Consider the following 23,717-nt stretch of genomic DNA (forward strand, 5'->3'; position numbering starts at 1 on the left):
AAATAATCAAATAGAAAACCCACATAACTTGATAAAACACTTCAAAAGAAGAGTAAAACTAATTCGAACCATAATCGTCTTCAGTAGAGCGTGATTTGGTTGTTCGATTATGGTTGCTATTAGTAGTACACGGAAAACATAATTAACAATAAACGATCGATCCATAAGAGTTGGAATGACAACATTCTACAAGGGCCAGATTCTTCTGATAACTTTACTGGTTAGAACTTAGCATATTATACCTAAAAGTATATTTAATTTCAAAACTAAAGGTTTATTCGGGTTGACCCGAAATTTATAAATCAAACCCGATAACCAACCCGAATTACTTTGGTTCGGGTTTGGGATCTGTCTTTTCTCGGGTTCGGGTTTTTCGGGTCGGGTTAGTTCGGGTTCGGGTACATGTTTTCTCGGGTTGGGTTTTGGGTTTCAGGTAAAAGTGGCAGCCCTAGGTATGGGTCTCACCAAACCCAGATAGCTCTTAAACGGGTTATAACATCACAGTAAATTAAAAATTAATCTTACCAAATATTCGATGTGAAAATCCTATAAAATAGGGATATATTAAAAATTAAGGGGCTTTTACATATTTTCCCTTCCTAAACTTTGAAATTACATATTTCCTCAAATCATGCTTAAAGAGCATTGTACATTTTGCATTAAAAACTTATATTTTAGGAAAATATGTAATTTCAAAGGTTTAGGAAGGGGAAATATATAAAAATCCCAAAAATTAATATCTGATTTTTTTTTTAAAAAAAAGATATTATTTATAATTAAGAAACAATTTTATAGTAAAAAAAATAAGCGGGTCATGGGTCACCAATTCCATATAGCTTCTAAACGAATTATAACATGTCATTTATTTGTGAAACTGTTTCATCATCAAACCCTAATGGGGTGTTTGGGATTCCTTATTTTTTCCTTCTTGTAACTTATTAACTTTTATAAGTTAAAAAGGTGTTAGGTAATGTGACTTTTTTAAGTTTTTAAAGAAGGAAAAAGGAGGTTTTGATAAGTTTGAAGGAAGTAACTTATCAAAAACAACTTATATAAGTCAAAAGGAGGTGCAAATAAGGAATTCCAAACATGGCCTAAGTATATTATTAACTTTTTTTAAATAAAGAAATTTAAAATCCAAAAAATAAATATTAGAAAACGAAACATGTAAACAACCCCCGTAATACGGGGGATAAAACCTGGTGTGTGTACGTGTACACACACACACCAACTAGACTAGAGAATCTTAGCGGGGAAAAGTTAAAATGCAAAATATATAAATAAAAAGCGAAAAAAATTTAAGACCAAAATGTTTCCCTCGTCATTTCCGTACAAAATAAAAACACCGAAAAGACACAATGCCGAGAAAAAAGACACAATGACGAAAATGAACAAACAACACAATGATAAATAGAAAAAGACACAATATGTCGTAAAATATAACACAATGCCAAACAAAATAAAACAAAATGTTGAGTAAAATAACACAATCTAAAGAAAAAGAGACACAATTTTAAGGAAAAAAGAACACAATCAATAACGAAAATAAACAAAAAACACAATGATAAATAAAAAGACGCAATGATCTTTTTTACTCAACATTGTGTCTTTTTTTTTGTGAACGAGGAAGACGATGAAAACATTTTTGTGTTTTTTTATTAAATTTTGAGTTATAATTTTTTTTATTAATTTTTCATTATTTTCTAGAGGTTTTTTTTGCTACAAATCATTCTCATCCTTTTTATTTTTGTCTCCATTTATAAAATAACCTAACCCATCTTACCTTTCCATATCTAAGTTGATTTTTAAACACCAACTATGAAAACTGTAATTACATATTAATATATTATATGTTTAAGGTACAACAGGGTTTGCGGTCGCAGAAGCGTTATTGCCACCACTTTGCAACCGAAGCCGTGATGGGAAACAGAGACAACAAAGCAATGCCACAACATTTGTGTGTGTATAAAAAACTTTTAATGATATACCTGTATGGATACATCATACATGCATGATCAATCTGAGGTACCATGTGTGGGGGCACTAAAGTGGTGCATCAATGCCCATAATCAATAATGCAGTCCCTGGTTCTTAAAGTACTTAAATCTACCGTCCATCTGGAGAATATGAGTGTACAAGTAAAGCTTTATGTCTTGTGTTTAAAACACATACTATAAATCTACAAATCTCTGCTGAACAAAAAAAATGGGTGGACATGGTTACTTCTTTTCACAGAATATATTCTCCTACAGTACTTTAACACTTTCCCCTCTTAGAAAAGTTTTTCTATAGAACCTTTTAATTTCCATTTTAGCTAGTCTAAGATCCCAACAGACACTGGCTTCTTCTCCATGTGCATCCATGACTACTAGTCGTCCTTGTTTCAGTTATGATGTATTTTTAAGCTTTCGAGGCGAAGATACCCGTAAAACATTTACTGATCACCTCTATGCAGCCCTACAGCAAGCAGGAGTCCGCACTTTCAGGGATGATGATGCAATGGACCGAGGAAGACTGCTTGGCCCAGAGCTGAAAAAAGCTATCCGCGAGTCCGCAATTTCGATCATTGTCTTCTCAAGTAATTATGCTTCTTCCAAGTGGTGTCTTGATGAGGTATTAACCATCATTGAAGAACAAGAGAGGCTTGACTCTAAGCATGAAGTTGTTCCTGTTTTCTACAATGTGGAGCCTTCTGATGTCCGGAATCAAACAGGAAGCTTTGAAGAAGCATTTGGTGGATATGATGATATGATTGAGGCAGAAACAGATCATCAAAAAAAGCTTGAATGGGTGGAGAAGGTGAAGGCATGGAGGATTTCTCTTAGAAAAGCCGGAAGCTTGACGGGAATGGTATTAGCTAACGGGTATGCGTTCTTCCTCTTGCCCTCTATAAAACTTTCACTAACAATAAAGCACATACGTTTTGAAAAGCACTAATTCATCTCTAGATCTGTTTGGAACTTCAAGGTGGTCTCTCTTCGGTTGAGGTGACAACACCATAAATTAAACATATCCCAAACTACCAATAACTGTTAGAATTTGATCTTTTGCAGATACGAGGCCAAATTTATAAGTAAGATTGTCAAAGTCGTTAAAAAGAAACTCGACTACAAGCTCTTGTACATTGACAAACTAGTTGGAATACAGAACAATGTTGCTGAGATCGAATCATGGCTACAAGATCCATCACCTGATGCAGTTATTCTTTTTATTCACGGGATGGGAGGCATTGGAAAAACAACCATATCCAAATGCATCTTTAACTTGAATTACAAGGAGTATGATAGCAGTTGCTTTCTTGCAGACATTCACGAGACATCAAACCAGCACAATGGATTGTTGCGCTTGCAACGTCGGCTCCTCTCCGAAATATTAAGGAGTAACAAGAAAGAAATTATATGGAATCTTGATGAGGGAACCAGTAAGATTACAAACGCCTTATGCAACAAAAAAGTACTCCTCATCCTAGATGATATCTCGACAAGGCATCAATTAATAGCACTGCTAGGGCCACAACAATTTCATCATGGAAGTAAAGTGATCATTACAACTAGGCACAAATGGTTGCTAACAAATTTCAAAGTACATCCAACAGTCCATACTATTGAAGATTTAGGTCCCAATGACTCAAATAAGCTCTTTAGTTTGTATGCCTTTAATAGAGATCACCCTATTGAATCCTATATAGTCCAATCACAACTTGTAGTAAATTACTGTAGAGGTCATCCTTTGGCTCTTAAAGTATTGGGTTCTTTTTTAAATGGAAAGACCATCGATGTGTGGGAAGATGCAATGCGCAAATTAGAGGCAGTTCCTAATCCCGAGATTCAAAAACTTCTACAGTTGAGCTATGACACTTTAGAGGATGTGAAAGATAAAGAGTTATTCCTACATATTGCTTGTTTTTTTGTTGGTGAGGATAAAGAATTCATTGTTAAATTGTTAGCTGAATGCGATCTATACCCTATAGTTGGGATGCAGAATCTAATGGATAGATGTCTACTCTACATTGAAAATGGGAGAGTGATGATGCATCAATTAATCAAGGAGATGGGCCAAAAAGTTGTTCGCCAAGAATCACCAAAGGATCCCGGGAAACGTAGTAGATTATGGCACCATCAAGATTCATTTAATGTACTGAAAGAAAATGAAGTAAGCAATCCATATCCAGTTTTGACATCTCTACTTAATTTATTGTATATTTTAAGTGGTAGCTTACTTTTTTTTCATCTAATTTCTTTCTAGGGTACAAGGAAGGTAGAGGGACTTGCTCTTGATATGCAAAGGATCAAGGGAATTAATTCAACTTTAATAATAAAGATTAACAAAGAAAGAAAACGTAGCTATGAAGATTTTAGCGGTCGTACTATGCAGACAATTAAAGAAAACTTCAAGGTTGGAGCAATTGAAAAGATGAAGAACTTATTGCTACTTCAACTTGACTATGCAACTTTCTCTGGAAGCTACAAGAAATTGCCCAAAAAATTAAGATTGCTCCGCTGGCATGGATTTTCTTTAAAATCCATACCAGGTGATGTACCTTTGGAGAACTTGGTAGTTCTTGACTTACGTTATAGTAAATTAAAAGAAGTCTGGGATGGGTTCAAGGTATATTTTATTACATTCTTCTAATTTCCAATTGATTATTGATTATGAACATTATTTTGTCATGGGAGTTATGTGCATTTACACTTTGGTTTTCATGTTACAGATAGTTGGGTCCCTAAAAATCCTTAATCTCAGTTATTCCGTGGAACTTATAAAAACCCCTGATTTTGATGGGCTCCCTAGCTTGGAGAGTTTGCTCCTTAAAGGATGCTTAAGTTTGACTCAGGTATGTGAATCCATAGGCTACCTTGAAAGGCTGGTCTTGCTAGATATAAGTGGTTGCAGAAGTTTGAAAGATATTCCATACTTACCAAGATCTCTAGAAACACTTAAAATGTATGGGTGCTCAAACGTTGGAGTTTTTGGACAAGTTAAATGCTTGGAATCATGTTCACTATCTTCTCTATTAGTAGATATTGACGTCTCAGAATGCAATCTCTTCAATAACTCTTTCCCAGAGGATTGGAGTAACCTCATCTCATTGAAGTTTTTAAATATAAGCAGAAATAATATAACTTCATTACCAGGTTGTGTTAAAAGTTTACCAAGTCTTAAATCACTGGATGCTTACGAGTGTTCACATCTTCAGTCAGTTCTAGATGTCCCAAAATCCGTAACAGACCTAAGTACCTATCAAAATATGTCCTTAGAAATAGTGCAACCAACACCAAATCCCTTAACCCTTATGTCCGCCGGTCAATGCGAAAAACTGTGTGCAGTGGAGGGTTGTTTTAAGCATCAGTCAATCAAAAATGTTGACAGGAAGATTCTGAGATATCTTGGCTTAGAATTGATTTCAGAAGATGGAATGGGGTTCGAATTTGATAAACAAAATGCGTATACAGAAGATATCTCTATCAAGGTCCTCTTTCTCATTCTCTTAATCTTTATTGTAAGTGTTTTTCTTTTACCCCAAGGTAACTATTAAACAGTGGTTACTCCAAGAACGTGGATGATTTTGACATGATTCAATTTGAATGTAAACAAACATGAATACCTTAAACGAATTGATAAGCACAAGATTGTATTTTAAATAACCTACTCGATCATTATATAAATTTACAACCGGTGTAGATGCCTTGAAACGTCGTGATGGCATACTAATAGATAACCAATCATCACACTGGCTGATCTATCCATGACCAGGATAAAGCTTGGGTGAAACTAAGTGGAGGTCTGAACCGACTAACGCATGGTTCACAAGGTTCTACCACTTTAGGGCTAAATCATAGTTAAAAGAAGAATTTGGTAGTTTTCAAATCTCCTCAAGTAGGATGAACCTACAACCAATCAGCTAACAGCCAATCGCAAGTCAAGGTTCTCGTTGCCCAGAGCCTTGACTTTCCATGACTACTAATCCTTAATTTTTCAAGGAATCTTTCATCAGCGGTTGTGAATGACCGATTAGTATCGGCAATAGGTTTGAAAAGGTATCTGGCAATAGGTTTGAAAAGGTATCTAAAAATAAAAACTCTAGATATCTACACATAACTACCTCATCCGCAACCTAATAACCCAACTAAACGAGGTTTATGGGCTAGGTAATAACCAACCCATAAGTGTAAGTCTTAATTACATAAAGTCTTAAATCCAATAACAGAAATAAAAGATAAAAAACAACTTGTGTTTTGAATAGACCTAAAGATTAAATAGAATAATACTAATAAAAAAATAAATCAACCAATGTCTTGTGCTGCAGGTTTCATATGAGTTTGGTATATTCAGTACCTATGTTTCAGGGAAAACACTTCCATGTTTTATGTATAAAGAAACTGGATCAACAATATCATTTAGAGTTCCTTCACATCCTAATGGTTCGAGAATAAGTGGTATGAATATGAGTTTCATGTCTACTTCAAATTTTGGAAGATCAATCATTTGGGAGATTGAAGTCAATAATAAGACCAAGGACTTGGTATGGAAATACACTCCTACAATACACGTAACATGTAAAGAAAAGGGTGAGTTTAATTATGTTTGGTTAAGCCTTTGGCGGACTAACAATCTACTAGATGATGGGGATGAAATTGCAATAAGCATCGAGCTGCTTGGAAGTGATGTAGTAGAGGAGTGTTGCGTAAACCTGGTGTACAATGATGATGAAGTTGGGGAGGATAACCAAGAAGAAATGCATGAAGAAACAAAAGACACCCATTGTATCTACAACTACATTTCATGGAGTGACAGACTACGAGTTGAGATATCAGATTATGTTCATAGTGGGAAAACATATTGCTTTAAGATTGGTGGTGCAATGGACGTTCCTAATATGGATGGTATTTCTGGTAAGCTTCTAAATTAGTAAATTTTTTTAACCATTTTTAACACGATTGCCAAGATAACTGCACTAATTATACTCTGTATATGAAAATTCTATTGCTGAATTTAGATTTAATAGTGGATTGGTGGGGCCTAAGAGTAGGTTGGAGGTGTAGAAGGATTGACGCAGGGTATGCTTATGTTATTCCCATCATAAATCGAAGTTTATACCTTGATGTTTGCTTACCTTGTTTTGTTGTGCAAAAGCAGTGTTCCGAGTGCGATTTGAAGAAACAAAATGGTAACCGCTAGCATCTTATCAACCTCGATAACCATCTGATTCATCTTCAACTACCCATAACAGTGATAGCCAAGAAGTTGGGGAGGATAACCAAGAAGAAATGCATGAAGAAACAAAAGACACCCATTGTATCTACAACTACATTTCATGGAGTGACAGACTACGAGTTGAGATATCAGATTATGTTCATAGTGGGAAAACATATTGCTTTAAGATTGGTGGTGCAATGGACGTTCCTAATATGGATGGTATTTCTGGTAAGCTTCTAAATTAGTAAATTTTTTTAACCATTTTTAACACGATTGCCAAGATAACTGCACTAATTATACTCTGTATATGAAAATTCTATTGCTGAATTTAGATTTAATAGTGGATTGGTGGGGCCTAAGAGTAGGTTGGAGGTGTAGAAGGATTGACGCAGGGTATGCTTATGTTATTCCCATCATAAATCGAAGTTTATACCTTGATGTTTGCTTACCTTGTTTTGTTGTGCAAAAGCAGTGTTCCGAGTGCGATTTGAAGAAACAAAATGGTAACCGCTAGCATCTTATCAACCTCGATAACCATCTGATTCATCTTCAACTACCCATAACAGTGATAGCTTTGTTTCAACACTTACGTTCATTGACGTAATCAAGGCATTATTATAAATCACTAAAAGTTATTTTTATGAATTTTATTGCGTACATCATTTGTTGTTAATTTTATTATCATAATGGTAGGGATAACACTTAATAAAATAGTACCGTTGAGAGAACTGGTCATTTGAATATGGCCTAGCTTGCGTATGTTAATACTCATCGATGAAAGCCTTAGACAACTGGTCCTTTTGTATTATTATTATTATTATTATTGTTGCTGCTGCTGCTGCTGTTGTTCCTGCTGCCGCCGCCGCTGTTGTTGTTGCTACTGTTGTTGTTATTGTTGTTGATGTTGCTGCTTTTGTTTGCTGGTGCTGCTGTTATTTATATTATGATTATACAAATATTTAGTTATGATGCGCTGCTATGCCAATTTTTAAAAACCACATTTTAACCCAAGACATAAGTTTCCCACTGCCGGTCAAAAGTCAAAACCATTATAAATGTAGTTCCTCGCAAGGGGCGGCCACAATTTTGAGTAAAAGGGGAGAAGTTATATGAAGTAATCAACGGTTATACGAACTCCTATATAGAGGAATTAATCCGAATTAAACAATTCGATTTCATTAAAGTAAATCATTCTTTGCTTATTACTTTTGTCTTATCTTTTTTATTATTGGATGACCAACAAAATTTTATTAAAACATGGTAGAAAAGCTACCCCATATAATATACAACACTAATCAGCTATATAAAAAACAAGAAAGTCAACCAACTAGACTACGACTTACAAATAAGACTAAAACATGGTAGAGCATTCCCATCTTTTCATGTATCCCCGGATCTAAAATTTAACTAAAGAATCACTGTATTTTCTCTCTTTTGTTTTTAATTAAATAATATTTCTTATATATTTATCATTATATTTTCTTTTTCATCCACTCACAACCAATTATAAAAACTATTAAAGAATTATAGTAGGTGAACATGGACTTTTAAAATATACAGAAAAAAATCATTGTATTTTCTCTATCTCTTCCTCTCACAACACCTTAAACCACTTCCTACGTTATAAAAACACCCCTCACAAAATTTATCTCTCAAGTTAATGCATTCACCGTAGAACAACTTCTAATCCACTGGAAACAAACGCTTTTATTAATTTAAAACGAATAACTTTTATTCTCGTTTCCACCGAACCATGGTTAACCGAAGTATCCCAATGGTGCTTTTGCTTGAATGCTTAGAAAAATATATAATTAATACTAAAGCCCAAAAGTTGAAAGCAAATGGTTATAAAAAGCTAAGGCCCAAAAATTCTGGTCCATGTTCACTATTTTGGGTAAATTTTAAATTTGTAGGCCCAAATTCTTATGTGGTTTACCGGATGTCTGGATTACCGGACGCCAGTTATCAAAACCGATTATTGGTCTATAACCGTTCAGTAAAGCATATCTTTATTTATTTATTTATTTTTTATTATTTTTATTTTAATGGTAAATTTCTTTTAACTTTTTGGAACATGTTTGGGGTTGAGTTTGAAAAATGTTATTGGCTTATTGGTGTTTTAAAAAAGATAATAAGTTAACCCAAGACCTCCCAATCCAATGTGTTTAAAAACTTTGCATTTGTCAATTGATCACCAACCCTATTGATTAAAATCATATCATATCATTTCTAATAGTATGATACCCTTTTTCCCTTTGGAATATATAAACAAAATAAGTACGTGACTTGCACGGTGGGCCGTGGGGGCCAGTTAACAGTGACACTAAGGAGTTTGTTATTTGGTCAAGTAAGCTATACAAGATCAACAAAAACAACCACCTTGCTACATATGGTGTTCCGTTGTGGTTTTCGCATATTGCCGTCATCCTTATGTCTTATAGCTGCTAAAATGTCACGCCTCATCGTGTTATTCCGTTAAATATATTTCACCATAATCTTTTGATCATCTGGCCAATCTCATTGCGTATGAATCCCTCCATATGTTGAGCGAGTGGATGGCTATGTTCATTAGACATCACCCGCAATATCCAGCCATTGTACTCTTTGAAACATTTGCTCACTAATTGAATGGACAATCAGTTTTTAACATACCATAACGCCTAACTGTCATTATAGGCTTGTATTTCCCACCACGATCGCACGTAAAAGAAACTTTGATCACGTCGCTAGCGGAGGTTTCTTCAACCGTGGTCTCACGAGACTACTGATGTAATATGTACTAGTATATAATATTTTTTATTATACTAAGTAAAAGGTATTGTATATAAATAATAAATTTAGTTTTTAACTAAAAACTATTGTATTTTACATAAACCATTGTACTCATGAGTTTTGGCAAAACTCGTTTTAAAATGCTCAAACTCGAGTCTAATTCAGATGACCTTAATTCGCGATCAATTTCAAGTATTCATGAATCTCATAACGAATCCACCCATAACACACCCTAGTGATTCCTAATAAGATTGAGAGAAAGCCTATAGTTTTTAACATCCACAATTCCTACCCAACTATTAGTTTGCAATTTTTTAGAAGTAAAGGGTAGCGTTGTGTAATGTGAGATGATAGTTGAATATGTAATGCGAAATAAGAACACGCCATGTGGGAATCTCATGTAGAATATCCGGTTGTTCCATGGTTTTGTGCTCATCAATTGGAATATGCTAAAAGCTACAAATGATTGCTAATTTGCTACAACCGCAGCCTTTTAGACCTTTCTGTAGTTAATCATGAGTTGTTTTCCTATAACTAAAATACAATTTTAATTAACTATCATCATTTTACGTGAAAAAAACTATATTTATTATTCTGTTATATTAAAATAGACGATTTACTTTCGTTATTTATTCCAAGTAACAACATAGCTAGTTTAGATAATTAGCATTAAAAACAGTAAGGTATATTGCGTATTAACAAGTTAGTGGCATATATATAGTAGAAGTTGACATGCAATAAATTTGTATTCTATGCATTTAACCCAAACATACACACATTCTAATGCTCTAAGACGCCCCACATGGGCATACGTAAATATTTCTTTATTATTTTATCCTAAATACTTTTTTTCACCTTCAATGATTGAAATTCGATCTGTAGTCTAATTCTAATTATCGATTTAATACATTAAATATTGGGGGTGGATAGATGATTGTTTACTTCCCTTTGGGATGCAAGCTACCTTATGCAATCAATTCATTTCAAGGAAGATTAATTAATATCTTAGCTTAAAGGGTCCTTATGAGTAGATGTGGATTCGATGTTGTGTCCTTTGTGTGTTATGGATTGTGATACAATTTTGTTGTAGTTAAGGTTTGGAACAATACTTTGAGATGGCTTGATATTTGGTTACATGACTCTACATACCCAATTGTCCTTTTGAATTGGATTACGATGGCTAGGTTTAAAAAGACCAAGAAAGAAATGCTGGAAGCGATATTTTTTGTGGATCTTGTGGCGGTTCATGAATAATGCTGCACACTTTTAAAACTAAACCAAACATAACAATTTAAGTTGGATTGGGTGGTTGAAAAATCCGCTCATGTTTATCAATCTCTACTAAAACTAAAATCTAAATATGAAAATGTTTCGTTTTTTTATAGTACCCGCATATGTCAAGTTAATTAAAAATTTTAAATTAATAAAAACAATTCATTTTTAAACTTTTTAAAACTAAAAAGTAGCATACACTTTTTCTTGTAACAAAATAAAGGTGTTAGGTGTGAATATCATAAGTTTAATTTAATAATATATAGGAAAATGGTACGATCCAACAAAAATATTCCTTCCAAGTTTCAGCAAAACCACATAAAGTTCAGAAACAACGCCCACACTTTAACACACATATGTATGTCAGAACCCACCCTCTTCTCCTGTCACTATAAGCTTCCAACCAGTTTCAACTTTCCATTTTTAAACATACCCCTACCTTGTTGGATGCCAAACTGGGCATGCAAACCCGGATATTTCTGATCCATCAGAGGTGCATGCTGTTATAACTTAACTGGTATATATAAATATAAATGTCGTCGGAGTGGTTACTTCCTAAAGGTTCTTCGCAGTCCCACCATGGCTCTCAGTTTCGCCGTTGTTCCTCTTTTGCTTCTGTCTTACACGATTCAGATAGAGTATAAACAGGTAATTAGTTAAGACATTGTTGAATTCAATATGAAGACTGTGAATTAATTTGTTTTATAATTAGATGGGGACATAATACCTCTACATCACATGCTTGTGTGTGTATGTTGTGTGATGAAACAATCTGTGTGTGGTGCCCACTTTTAATACTTGATTGAGTGTTGGTGGATCATGTTGGAGAGAGAGATGAAATTTTTAATTATTGAAAATTACATGTAGTTAAGATTAAGCATCTGTAATTAGTAATCAATTAAAGAAAATGATGATGCATTTTAATGTAGTTAATTACTAAATTGTTAGGGCTCAGTTCCTGGAACTTAAGTCATAATTGTTAAGTTCTGTAGTAAAGAGTTGGCTTTGTAAAAATCGCTTGGCGCTAACGAGCAGTGGGGTAATGACTACCGATTAATCGGATTGGAATTTTATATATAATTTTCAAACTTGTTAAAGATTTGGACCAATTTTGACCAGTTTTGACAGATTTTGAATAATTTGGACCAGTTTGGACCAATTTGAACCGGCTACCGATTTGTTGGCCCGATTAGGTGAAATTGATTAATCAGTGACTAATCGTGATTTTTCAAGACTCGTTACATGCTAAAATAGCAATAGAATTATGGGGCTTTTTAAGTAGTGTGCATAATTATTGTTGTACATGAACGGATGTTTAAATATCTAACCATATTTAGTTCAACAGTTCAAGTGGTGCTTATTAAAGAAGGCGTCACAAGTGATCTACTTACATTTTGCGTTAAAGAAACGTGCGATAGTTGAGGAAATTCATGAGAAGCAAGGACAGGTTCGTATCATTAACTTCTATATTGAATGTTGTTTTGTTGGTCAGTTTAAATTTCCTTATTTTTGAGTTTATTCTTTTCTGCATATTAAAGGTTAAAGATTGGCTCCATCACATAGGAATAGGAGATCAAACATCGGTTGTGCATGATCATGATGAACCTGATGATGGAGCTATACCCGTGCATAATGACGATAGCATTAAAAAGAGGTAACAATGTACATAATGATGATACCATAGATTCCATTATAAATTATTTATACCAGATATGTTCTTACCATAATCGTCAATACAGATCAGTCCCAACAAGGGCCGCTCTATCAATTATAAGACCATCAATCGGGAGGTCAACGGTTTCAGAAAAAGCAAAAGTTGCAATGCAGAATTATCTTAATCACTTTCTTGGGAACATAGACATTGTGAATTCTCGTGAGGTGAGTATAAACTGTTTCTGTTAGGATCCTTAATATGGTAGCAATATACTACCATATTATATATAAAGAACAATTTGATATAAAGAGGTAGCAACACATAACACATCCTACATCTGCATCATCTCTTTTGATATGATTCAAATGCTGAACCAAAACGTAGTCCTCTTTCAGCTTTGCGCCATACTCTGGAGAAAATGATAAATTAGACACCTCCAGAAATTTGCAGACCTCCACATATGTTGAAATATAAATTTTAATATTAAAACGATCAAACAAAAAAAAAGAGAGAGAAAAATAGCTTATACAGTCAGAAAAGGCTTCTTCAGATTCATGAGAATGTGAAAGTGTTGCGCTATCCTGACCACTTTGCTGCCGGCATCTACTTGTGGTATGCATTTTACTAATTTTATGTTTCTTATAATTTACATTGATTATTGTATCTTGTTTGGTCATAATTTCTAAAAATGCAGGTCACACCATGAAAAGATTGTAGTTGTTGATCACCAAATTTGCTTTCTAGGGAGATTAGATCTATGCTTTGGTCGGTATGACACTATTGAACATAAAGTCAGTGATCGCCCTCCTTTCATATGGCCTGGAAAAGACTATTATAACCCCAGGTAAATCCTAAAAACATGTGAGTAGTTCCAAATTCAAACCGGTTTTTACACTTGTCATTTATGTTTCTTCAGGGAATCTGAACCGAATTCTTGGGTAGACACAATGACTGATGAACTAGACCGCAGAAAGTATCCCCGAATGCCATGGCATGATGTTCACTGTGCTCTTTGGGGACCTCCGTGTCGAGATGTAGCAAGGCACTTTGTACAGCGTTGGAATCATGCTAAGGTTCATCTCGTGTATACGTATACACATATTCCCGCTTGAAAAAATTTAATTATTTACTACAAAAACTATTCAACCAGATGTATTTCTTTCACTAATACATTACAATTTTGTTCAGAGAAACAAAGCACCGAACGAACAGACAATACCACTACTAATGCCGCAACAACACATGGTCCTCCCACATTACATGGGAAAAAGCCAGGAGTTAGACATTGAAAGTAAGCCTACTGATGGGAACCCAATAGGCAAAACACAGGATTCATTTTCCTATGAGTCATCATCATCACAAGATATACAGTTTCTTTTACCTCAAGAAGCTGATGACATATATTCTGAAAATGTCAATAACAAGTTGAATGGGTTGGATCTGAGAAATGGCCATCTTGATCAATCACATGTAAACCATGCTATGCAAGCAGTAGATTCTGCAGATGATTTTGATTTGTTTGGTCATCAGCGTGAAAATAGCACGGGGACAGCTAGTTTTGGATCTGACATGTCTGATGAGGGGTGTGAAAGTCAAGAAGTTTCTAGAAGTGATATTTCGCAAGTTGGTCCCCGTACGCCTTGCTCTTGTCAGGTTAGCTATTATATTAAAGTTCATTTGCATATAATGAAAAAAGATTGCAAAATAGTGTTTCATAATATTTCACTTGATGCTAACTTTTGGGTCTGACTTGATCTTTTTTTAACTCCAATGGGTCAAAAGGGTAAAGTTTAAAACTTGGCTATAAAGAAAACTGGTCAAACGGACCGTCCAGGTCAAATGGGTCAAAAGTTGCTTGAAGTGTCATCATATGCTAATTGAAATAGTAAGATTATAAAGTACTAGAGATAGCAAACGAGTTACATAGCATAGGCTGCATAGCTTGCATTCATGTTTATCATGTGTGGTTTTCAGGTTATTAGAAGTGTCAGCCCATGGTCTGGTGGAACGAGTCAAACCGAAGACAGCATTCATAAAGCTTATTGTTCTCTTATTGAAAATGCAGAAAAGTTTATATACATTGAGGTAAGCCTTGGGATATATAATTTGTAGTTATAAAGCTTATTGTTTTACATTTCTTAAGCTAAAACATTTTATGTTTGTGGCTATTTTCTTCCAGAATCAGTTTTTCATTTCTGGCCTCTCAGACGATGATGTCATACAGAATCGTGTATTGGAAGCTTTATACAGACGTATCCTGCGCGCACATAAAGAGGAAACATGCTTTAGAGTTATCATTGTCATACCACTCTTACCAGGATTCCAGGTACACCTTGCTCTGGCTTCATCTCCTAGATGGTCAAACTGGTTAATGTAAAGGACTTGATCAAAAAACAAACAAGTCAACGGGTCAAACATATCGAAATCTTTCCAAACTCACTAAACCTCTTATTCCTTCTATTAATAACAGGGGCGTCTAGATGATTATGGGGCTGCAACAGTGAGAGCTATAATGCATTGGCAATACCGAACCATTTCCAGAGGACAGAACTCGATACTACACAATCTCAATGCGCTTCTTGGTCCTAAAACAAACGATTATATATCATTTTATGGCCTCAGGACATATGGCAGACTTGGTGATGATGGTCCCATTGTTAGGCTGAGGGGTGTGGGGGGCGCGAGAGGGGGCGTGAGTGGGGGCGCCATCCAATAATATTGTGACGTGTGGCAGAGAGAGAAACTTGATAAGATGGGTATTGGTAGTGGTGATAGCGCCCCGGGGCATGGTGTGGAGGGGCGCGAGAGGGGGCGCGAGCGGTTTATTTTTTTATTTTTTTATAAATGTATTAAAAAACGTATTATTAAAAAAACAAGTAATTATTTAAACAAACACACATTAATTAAAAAAACACATTAATATATAAAAAAAAATTAATGGTTTGGTTTCACGCATTGAGTTTCAATAATAAGTTTACAGTCCGGTCCGGTTTTATATGGCCTATTTTTGATATAAACCATAAACCGAACTGTTTTCTATGGTTTGAACATTCATAAACCAGCTAATCAAAAGTGGCGATTGGTTTAAACGTTTTCAAGATTTCAAACGAACTTTGAACATCAATAATTGTTACATGATAACCAGGATTTTAATAATAATATTTTCAAAGCAGCCTCCGAACCTAACCTTTTATATCTTAATAATAATCTGGTGGTGGGGTTTGTTTCTTCACCGGAATCATCTCTCCCTTAACTGCCATGGCGACCAATAATTCAGGTTTTCTTTACTCTCTTTACCAAGTTGTTTATTAATCCATCAGAAAGTTGGTTAGGGTTTTAATCCTTTCGAAAGTTGTTTATTAATCCATCAGAAATTTTTTTATTCATTATTAAAGCCTCCAACGGCTCTTTCCCATTTCCCACAGTCCATTCACGCGCGCGAGCCTCCTGGCGCCTGCCTCGTTTTCCGCTCTCGCGCCCCTCTCGCGCCCCTCTCGCGCCCCGGTGGTGTGGCTCTCGCGCCCCGGGGCGCGAGCGAACGTCCTCTCGCGCCCTGACTAGCGCTCCGCACCCCTCAGCCTTACAAGTCAGGTAATGCAATGTTTTTGTGTTGTTTAGTAATTTGTTCAAGCAGTTGCAATGAAATAACAAAATAACTGTATCTTCCATTTTTTATTTTCATACAGGTGTACGTGCATAGTAAAGTGATGATTGTTGATGACCGTATCACCATAATTGGATCATCCAACATAAATGACAGGAGTTTGCTTGGACATAGGGATTCTGAGGTGCAAATCACATTCTTTAGTGATCTACATTGTTTTGATGTAAATATATATGTTTTTGCTAACACAAATTGGTGCATCAGATTGGGGTACTAATTGAAGATAAGGAATTTGTTGAATCAACAATAAATGGAGAATCATGGAATGCTGGGAAATTTGCTAATAGTCTCCGGCTTTCACTATGGTCTGAACATCTTGGTCTTCAAGGTGAAGAGGTTAGTATTATTTTACCAACTTAAAAATGGTAATAAACATCTGTTTTTTCATCATCAAATCTCTTCCTTATGTTTCAGATAAGTTTGATTAGGGACCCCATAGCTGACAGCACATACAAAGATTTGTGGTTAGCAACTGCAAAGGTAAAAAAACCATGAAACTAAAATGCATAATAACTTCTATTGTGTTTTTTTACTTATTTAATTTAACCTTTAAGTGATTTTGTTAATGCTTGCAGGAAAACTCCCAAATTTACCAGGATGTGTTTTCTTGCGTCCCAAATGATTCTATACACACCAGGTGAAATATATATATATTTTCATGTAACTTTTCTTTGCTAAAAGTAAAAACTAGCTTCTACCTAGAGGTGCCATATTCTGAATTGGCAAAAAATTGTCTGGTCAACCTATCCATAACCAAGATTATCCATTTTGACCCGTTTTCCATTGTGCTGGTTTTACCACCTCCAGTTCCACCTATTATTCATTAATTATGTTCCTAATGCAGACATGCTTTCCGACAAAGTATGAACTCTTGGAAAGAGAAGTTTGGACATACAACAATCGATTTAGGTGTAGCTCCTGAGAAACTTGATGGAAACATTCCCCCAATGGAGATGATGAAAAGAGTGAGGGGGTTTCTTGTTTCATTTCCGTTACAGTTCATGTGCCATGAAGATTTAAGGCCGATGTTCAGTGAGACCGAGTTCTATGCGTCTCCTCAGGTCTTTTATTAGATGACAAGCAATAAATGTATATGGGTTATAGCGATTGTAATTTATGTATTTTCATTCGTCCTTTTGCGTTGTCAGTGCAGATCATTGGTTTTGGGTGGAATAGAATAAATGTAAATTGTAAAACTCATTGGTTGGCACAAGTTATGAATAAAAGCAGTTACTGTACGGTTGTGTTTGCTTATATGATGTTGGGAAAGCATTTTAAAAAAGATGTGTGTTTTTTTTCTTTTTTGTCTTAGGAAATGAAAGTGTGTGTTTGAAACATGTGTGTTCCACATTGGTGGGGGATAAACCCTTGAAGGTTTATAAGGCCAATCCAACCGGTTGAACCGAGAGTAGCCAATGTAACCAGTTCAATTCGCACACTACAAACCACTATGCAAATAAGTGGCATGTTTTGTGTTGAACCGGCTAAATCGTTTTCAGGTTGACTCAGTTTATTAATTACTCAAATCTTTTAACTGGGATACTTTTATATAGGCCATAATTCTTTTTCCTATCTACTGAGTGAGGAAGGATGAACGCGTGAAACGGTTTTTTTTTTGGAGCGATGTGGGACTCATAACAACTCAAAGAAGAAATAAGAAATTAAGAAATTGACATTAGCTCTTAAAAATATAATGGTTTAGTGGCAAATGGTATAACTTCCAACCAAAAGGTTATGGGTTTATAGTCTCTTTGAAACATTTTAACCGTTATACAAAAATATTAAAAGAATTGAACTTGTTACCTACTATATATAAAATCACTATATCTATCTATAATATATATAAACGAAAGCCTTTAAAAGCTCTCTGGTTGCTCCCTAAATTCTCCAAGCCACCAGATTGCTTTATTTGTAAATGAAGGCTTCTCATGCATTTGACCCGAATTCACGGGTATGGGTAGGGGTGTTCTTCGGGTTCGTTTTTTGGGTTTCGGGTTTTCTGGGTCGGGTTATTTGGGTTTCAAAATTTTAAATCTTGACCCGAAACCCAACCCAAATCTCTCACAGGTTTTTCGGGTTCGGCTAATTCGGGTTCGGGTTTTTTCGGGTTGGGTTAACGGGGGGTTTCGAGTATTCTAGAAAACAAAACAAAAAAAAATTAAAAAACTACAATGCTAAATGTAAAACATATTCTTCTTTGCTCATAACGCAAATAATCAAATAGAAAACCCACATAACTTGATAAAACACTTCAAAAGAAGAGTAAAACTAATTCGAACCATAATCGTCTTCAGTAGAGCGTGATTTGGTTGTTCGATTATGGTTGCTATTAGTAGTACACGGAAAACATAATTAACAATAAACGATCGATCCATAAGAGTTGGAATGACAACATTCTACAAGGGCCAGATTCTTCTGATAACTTTACTGGTTAGAACTTAGCATATTATACCTAAAAGTATATTTAATTTCAAAACTAAAGGTTTATTCGGGTTGACCCGAAATTTATAAATCAAACCCGATAACCAACCCGAATTACTTTGGTTCGGGTTTGGGATCTGTCTTTTCTCGGGTTCGGGTTTTTCGGGTCGGGTTAGTTCGGGTTCGGGTACATGTTTTCTCGGGTTGGGTTTTTGGGTTTCAGGTAAAAGTGGCAGCCCTAGGTATGGGTCTCACCAAACCCAGATAGCTCTTAAACGGGTTATAACATCACAGTAAATTAAAAATTAATCTTACCAAATATTCGATGTGAAAATCCTATAAAATAGGGATATATTAAAAATTAAGGGGCTTTTACATATTTTCCCTTCCTAAACTTTGAAATTACATATTTCCTCAAATCATGCTTAAAGAGCATTGTACATTTTGCATTAAAAACTTATATTTTAGGAAAATATGTAATTTCAAAGGTTTAGGAAGGGGAAATATATAAAAATCCCAAAAATTAATATCTGATTTTTTTTTAAAAAAAAGATATTATTTATAATTAAGAAACAATTTTATAGTAAAAAAAATAAGCGGGTCATGGGTCACCAATTCCATATAGCTTCTAAACGAATTATAACATGTCATTTATTTGTGAAACTGTTTCATCATCAAACCCTAATGGGGTGTTTGGGATTCCTTATTTTTTCCTTCTTGTAACTTATTAACTTTTATAAGTTAAAAAGGTGTTAGGTAATGTGACTTTTTTAAGTTTTTAAAGAAGGAAAAAGGAGGTTTTGATAAGTTTGAAGGAAGTAACTTATCAAAAACAACTTATATAAGTCAAAAGGAGGTGCAAATAAGGAATTCCAAACATGGCCTAAGTATATTATTAACTTTTTTTAAATAAAGAAATTTAAAATCCAAAAAATAAATATTAGAAAACGAAACATGTAAACAACCCCCGTAATACGGGGGATAAAACCTGGTGTGTGTACGTGTACACACACACACCAACTAGACTAGAGAATCTTAGCGGGGAAAAGTTAAAATGCAAAATATATAAATAAAAAGCGAAAAAAATTTAAGACCAAAATGTTTCCCTCGTCATTTCCGTACAAAATAAAAACACCGAAAAGACACAATGCCGAGAAAAAAGACACAATGACGAAAATGAACAAACAACACAATGATAAATAGAAAAAGACACAATATGTCGTAAAATATAACACAATGCCAAACAAAATAAAACAAAATGTTGAGTAAAATAACACAATCTAAAGAAAAAGAGACACAATTTTAAGGAAAAAAGAACACAATCAATAACGAAAATAAACAAAAAACACAATGATAAATAAAAAGACGCAATGATCTTTTTTACTCAACATTGTGTCTTTTTTTTTGTGAACGAGGAAGACGATGAAAACATTTTTGTGTTTTTTTATTAAATTTTGAGTTATAATTTTTTTTATTAATTTTTCATTATTTTCTAGAGGTTTTTTTTTGCTACAAATCATTCTCATCCTTTTTATTTTTGTCTCCATTTATAAAATAACCTAACCCATCTTACCTTTCCATATCTAAGTTGATTTTTAAACACCAACTATGAAAACTGTAATTACATATTAATATATTATATGTTTAAGGTACAACAGGGTTTGCGGTCGCAGAAGCGTTATTGCCACCACTTTGCAACCGAAGCCGTGATGGGAAACAGAGACAACAAAGCAATGCCACAACATTTGTGTGTGTATAAAAAACTTTTAATGATATACCTGTATGGATACATCATACATGCATGATCAATCTGAGGTACCATGTGTGGGGGGCACTAAAGTGGTGCATCAATGCCCATAATCAATAATGCAGTCCCTGGTTCTTAAAGTACTTAAATCTACCGTCCATCTGGAGAATATGAGTGTACAAGTAAAGCTTTATGTCTTGTGTTTAAAACACATACTATAAATCTACAAATCTCTGCTGAACAAAAAAAATGGGTGGACATGGTTACTTCTTTTCACAGAATATATTCTCCTACAGTACTTTAACACTTTCCCCTCTTAGAAAAGTTTTTCTATAGAACCTTTTAATTTCCATTTTAGCTAGTCTAAGATCCCAACAGACACTGGCTTCTTCTCCATGTGCATCCATGACTACTAGTCGTCCTTGTTTCAGTTATGATGTATTTTTAAGCTTTCGAGGCGAAGATACCCGTAAAACATTTACTGATCACCTCTATGCAGCCCTACAGCAAGCAGGAGTCCGCACTTTCAGGGACGATGATGCAATGGACCGAGGAAGACTGCTTGGCCCAGAGCTGAAAAAAGCTATCCGCGAGGTCCGCAATTTCGATCATTGTCTTCTCAAGTAATTATGCTTCTTCCAAGTGGTGTCTTGATGAGGTATTAACCATCATTGAAGAACAAGAGAGGCTTGACTCTAAGCATGAAGTTGTTCCTGTTTTCTACAATGTGGAGCCTTCTGATGTCCGGAATCAAACAGGAAGCTTTGAAGAAGCATTTGGTGGATATGATGATATGATTGAGGCAGAAACAGATCATCAAAAAAAGCTTGAATGGGTGGAGAAGGTGAAGGCATGGAGGATTTCTCTTAGAAAAGCCGGAAGCTTGACGGGAATGGTATTAGCTAACGGGTATGCGTTCTTCCTCTTGCCCTCTATAAAACTTTCACTAACAATAAAGCACATACGTTTTGAAAAGCACTAATTCATCTCTAGATCTGTTTGGAACTTCAAGGTGGTCTCTCTTCGGTTGAGGTGACAACACCATAAATTAAACATATCCCAAACTACCAATAACTGTTAGAATTTGATCTTTTGCAGATACGAGGCCAAATTTATAAGTAAGATTGTCAAAGTCGTTAAAAAGAAACTCGACTACAAGCTCTTGTACATTGACAAACTAGTTGGAATACAGAACAATGTTGCTGAGATCGAATCATGGCTACAAGATCCATCACCTGATGCAGTTATTCTTTTTATTCACGGGATGGGAGGCATTGGAAAAACAACCATATCCAAATGCATCTTTAACTTGAATTACAAGGAGTATGATAGCAGTTGCTTTCTTGCAGACATTCACGAGACATCAAACCAGCACAATGGATTGTTGCGCTTGCAACGTCGGCTCCTCTCCGAAATATTAAGGAGTAACAAGAAAGAAATTATATGGAATCTTGATGAGGGAACCAGTAAGATTACAAACGCCTTATGCAACAAAAAAGTACTCCTCATCCTAGATGATATCTCGACAAGGCATCAATTAATAGCACTGCTAGGGCCACAACAATTTCATCATGGAAGTAAAGTGATCATTACAACTAGGCACAAATGGTTGCTAACAAATTTCAAAGTACATCCAACAGTCCATACTATTGAAGATTTAGGTCCCAATGACTCAAATAAGCTCTTTAGTTTGTATGCCTTTAATAGAGATCACCCTATTGAATCCTATATAGTCCAATCACAACTTGTAGTAAATTACTGTAGAGGTCATCCTTTGGCTCTTAAAGTATTGGGTTCTTTTTTAAATGGAAAGACCATCGATGTGTGGGAAGATGCAATGCGCAAATTAGAGGCAGTTCCTAATCCCGAGATTCAAAAACTTCTACAGTTGAGCTATGACACTTTAGAGGATGTGAAAGATAAAGAGTTATTCCTACATATTGCTTGTTTTTTTGTTGGTGAGGATAAAGAATTCATTGTTAAATTGTTAGCTGAATGCGATCTATACCCTATAGTTGGGATGCAGAATCTAATGGATAGATGTCTACTCTACATTGAAAATGGGAGAGTGATGATGCATCAATTAATCAAGGAGATGGGCCAAGAAGTTGTTCGCCAAGAATCACCAAAGGATCCCGGGAAACGTAGTAGATTATGGCACCATCAAGATTCATTTAATGTACTGAAAGAAAATGAAGTAAGCAATCCATATCCAGTTTTGACATCTCTACTTAATTTATTGTATATTTTAAGTGGTAGCTTACTTTTTTTTCATCTAATTTCTTTCTAGGGTACAAGGAAGGTAGAGGGACTTGCTCTTGATATGCAAAGGATCAAGGGAATTAATTCAACTTTAATAATAAAGATTAACAAAGAAAGAAAACGTAGCTATGAAGATTTTAGCGGTCGTACTATGCAGACAATTAAAGAAAACTTCAAGGTTGGAGCAATTGAAAAGATGAAGAACTTATTGCTACTTCAACTTGACTATGCAACTTTCTCTGGAAGCTACAAGAAATTGCCCAAAAAATTAAGATTGCTCCGCTGGCATGGATTTTCTTTAAAATCCATACCAGGTGATGTACCTTTGGAGAACTTGGTAGTTCTTGACTTACGTTATAATTTACAAGCTAAGCAAACGATTACGTGTTTAAGTTATGTTTCATGATGAGCAATGCGAACAGTTATCTATGGTTTTTCGATGATAGTGCACCAGATTCGAGTAAGTGATCACTTTACCATTGGAACTCTAAGGGTAGGGACTGCTGGTTTGATCCGCCCACTCGTAGGGGTCGCACCTCTTACACAGACGAGTGCCTAGTATGGTCATGGGGCAGTACTATGGGTTTGAGCCCGCTCGTAGAGGTCGCTCCTCTTACGCAGAGCGCCTTGTTTTCCGGCACAACGTCCGCGCGTAACCCGCGGGACGGTATTACAGCATATATTCGCTCGTAGTGGCAGCGCCACTTACACAGACGAGCACAGTTTTC

At 35.2% G+C, this 23,717-nt stretch overlaps 1 protein-coding gene and 2 pseudogenes across 2 annotated transcripts; all 3 read left to right on the forward strand.

The window, feature by feature from the left end:
- The first annotated feature begins 2,330 nt into the window (after positions 1–2,330).
- On the forward strand, positions 2,331–7,711 carry LOC143558030 (disease resistance protein RPV1-like). Its single transcript, XM_077046962.1, has 8 exons — positions 2,331–2,864; positions 3,054–4,152; positions 4,246–4,608; positions 4,712–5,470; positions 6,308–6,893; positions 6,998–7,058; positions 7,232–7,425; positions 7,530–7,711. Exons 1-8 carry the CDS (start codon positions 2,362–2,364, stop codon positions 7,709–7,711), a joined length of 3,747 nt encoding a protein of 1,248 aa, XP_076903077.1. The 5' UTR covers positions 2,331–2,361.
- A 4,063-nt stretch (positions 7,712–11,774) lies between these two features.
- LOC143558031 (phospholipase D zeta 1-like) lies at positions 11,775–17,632 on the forward strand (annotated as a pseudogene).
- Positions 17,633–21,101: 3,469 nt separating this feature from the next.
- LOC143558032 (disease resistance protein RUN1-like) lies at positions 21,102–23,395 on the forward strand (annotated as a pseudogene). The gene is made up of 3 exons (XR_013139661.1): positions 21,102–21,636; positions 21,826–22,924; positions 23,018–23,395. The product of XR_013139661.1 is annotated as a disease resistance protein RUN1-like (transcript).
- Positions 23,396–23,717: the final 322 nt, after the last annotated feature.

The sequence above is a fragment of the Bidens hawaiensis genome, unplaced genomic scaffold, assembly GCF_021521415.1.
Source record: "Bidens hawaiensis isolate Kalapana, Puna unplaced genomic scaffold, B.hawaiensis_p1.1 tig00019314_1, whole genome shotgun sequence".
In the NCBI taxonomy this organism is placed as follows: Eukaryota; Viridiplantae; Streptophyta; class Magnoliopsida; order Asterales; family Asteraceae; genus Bidens; species Bidens hawaiensis.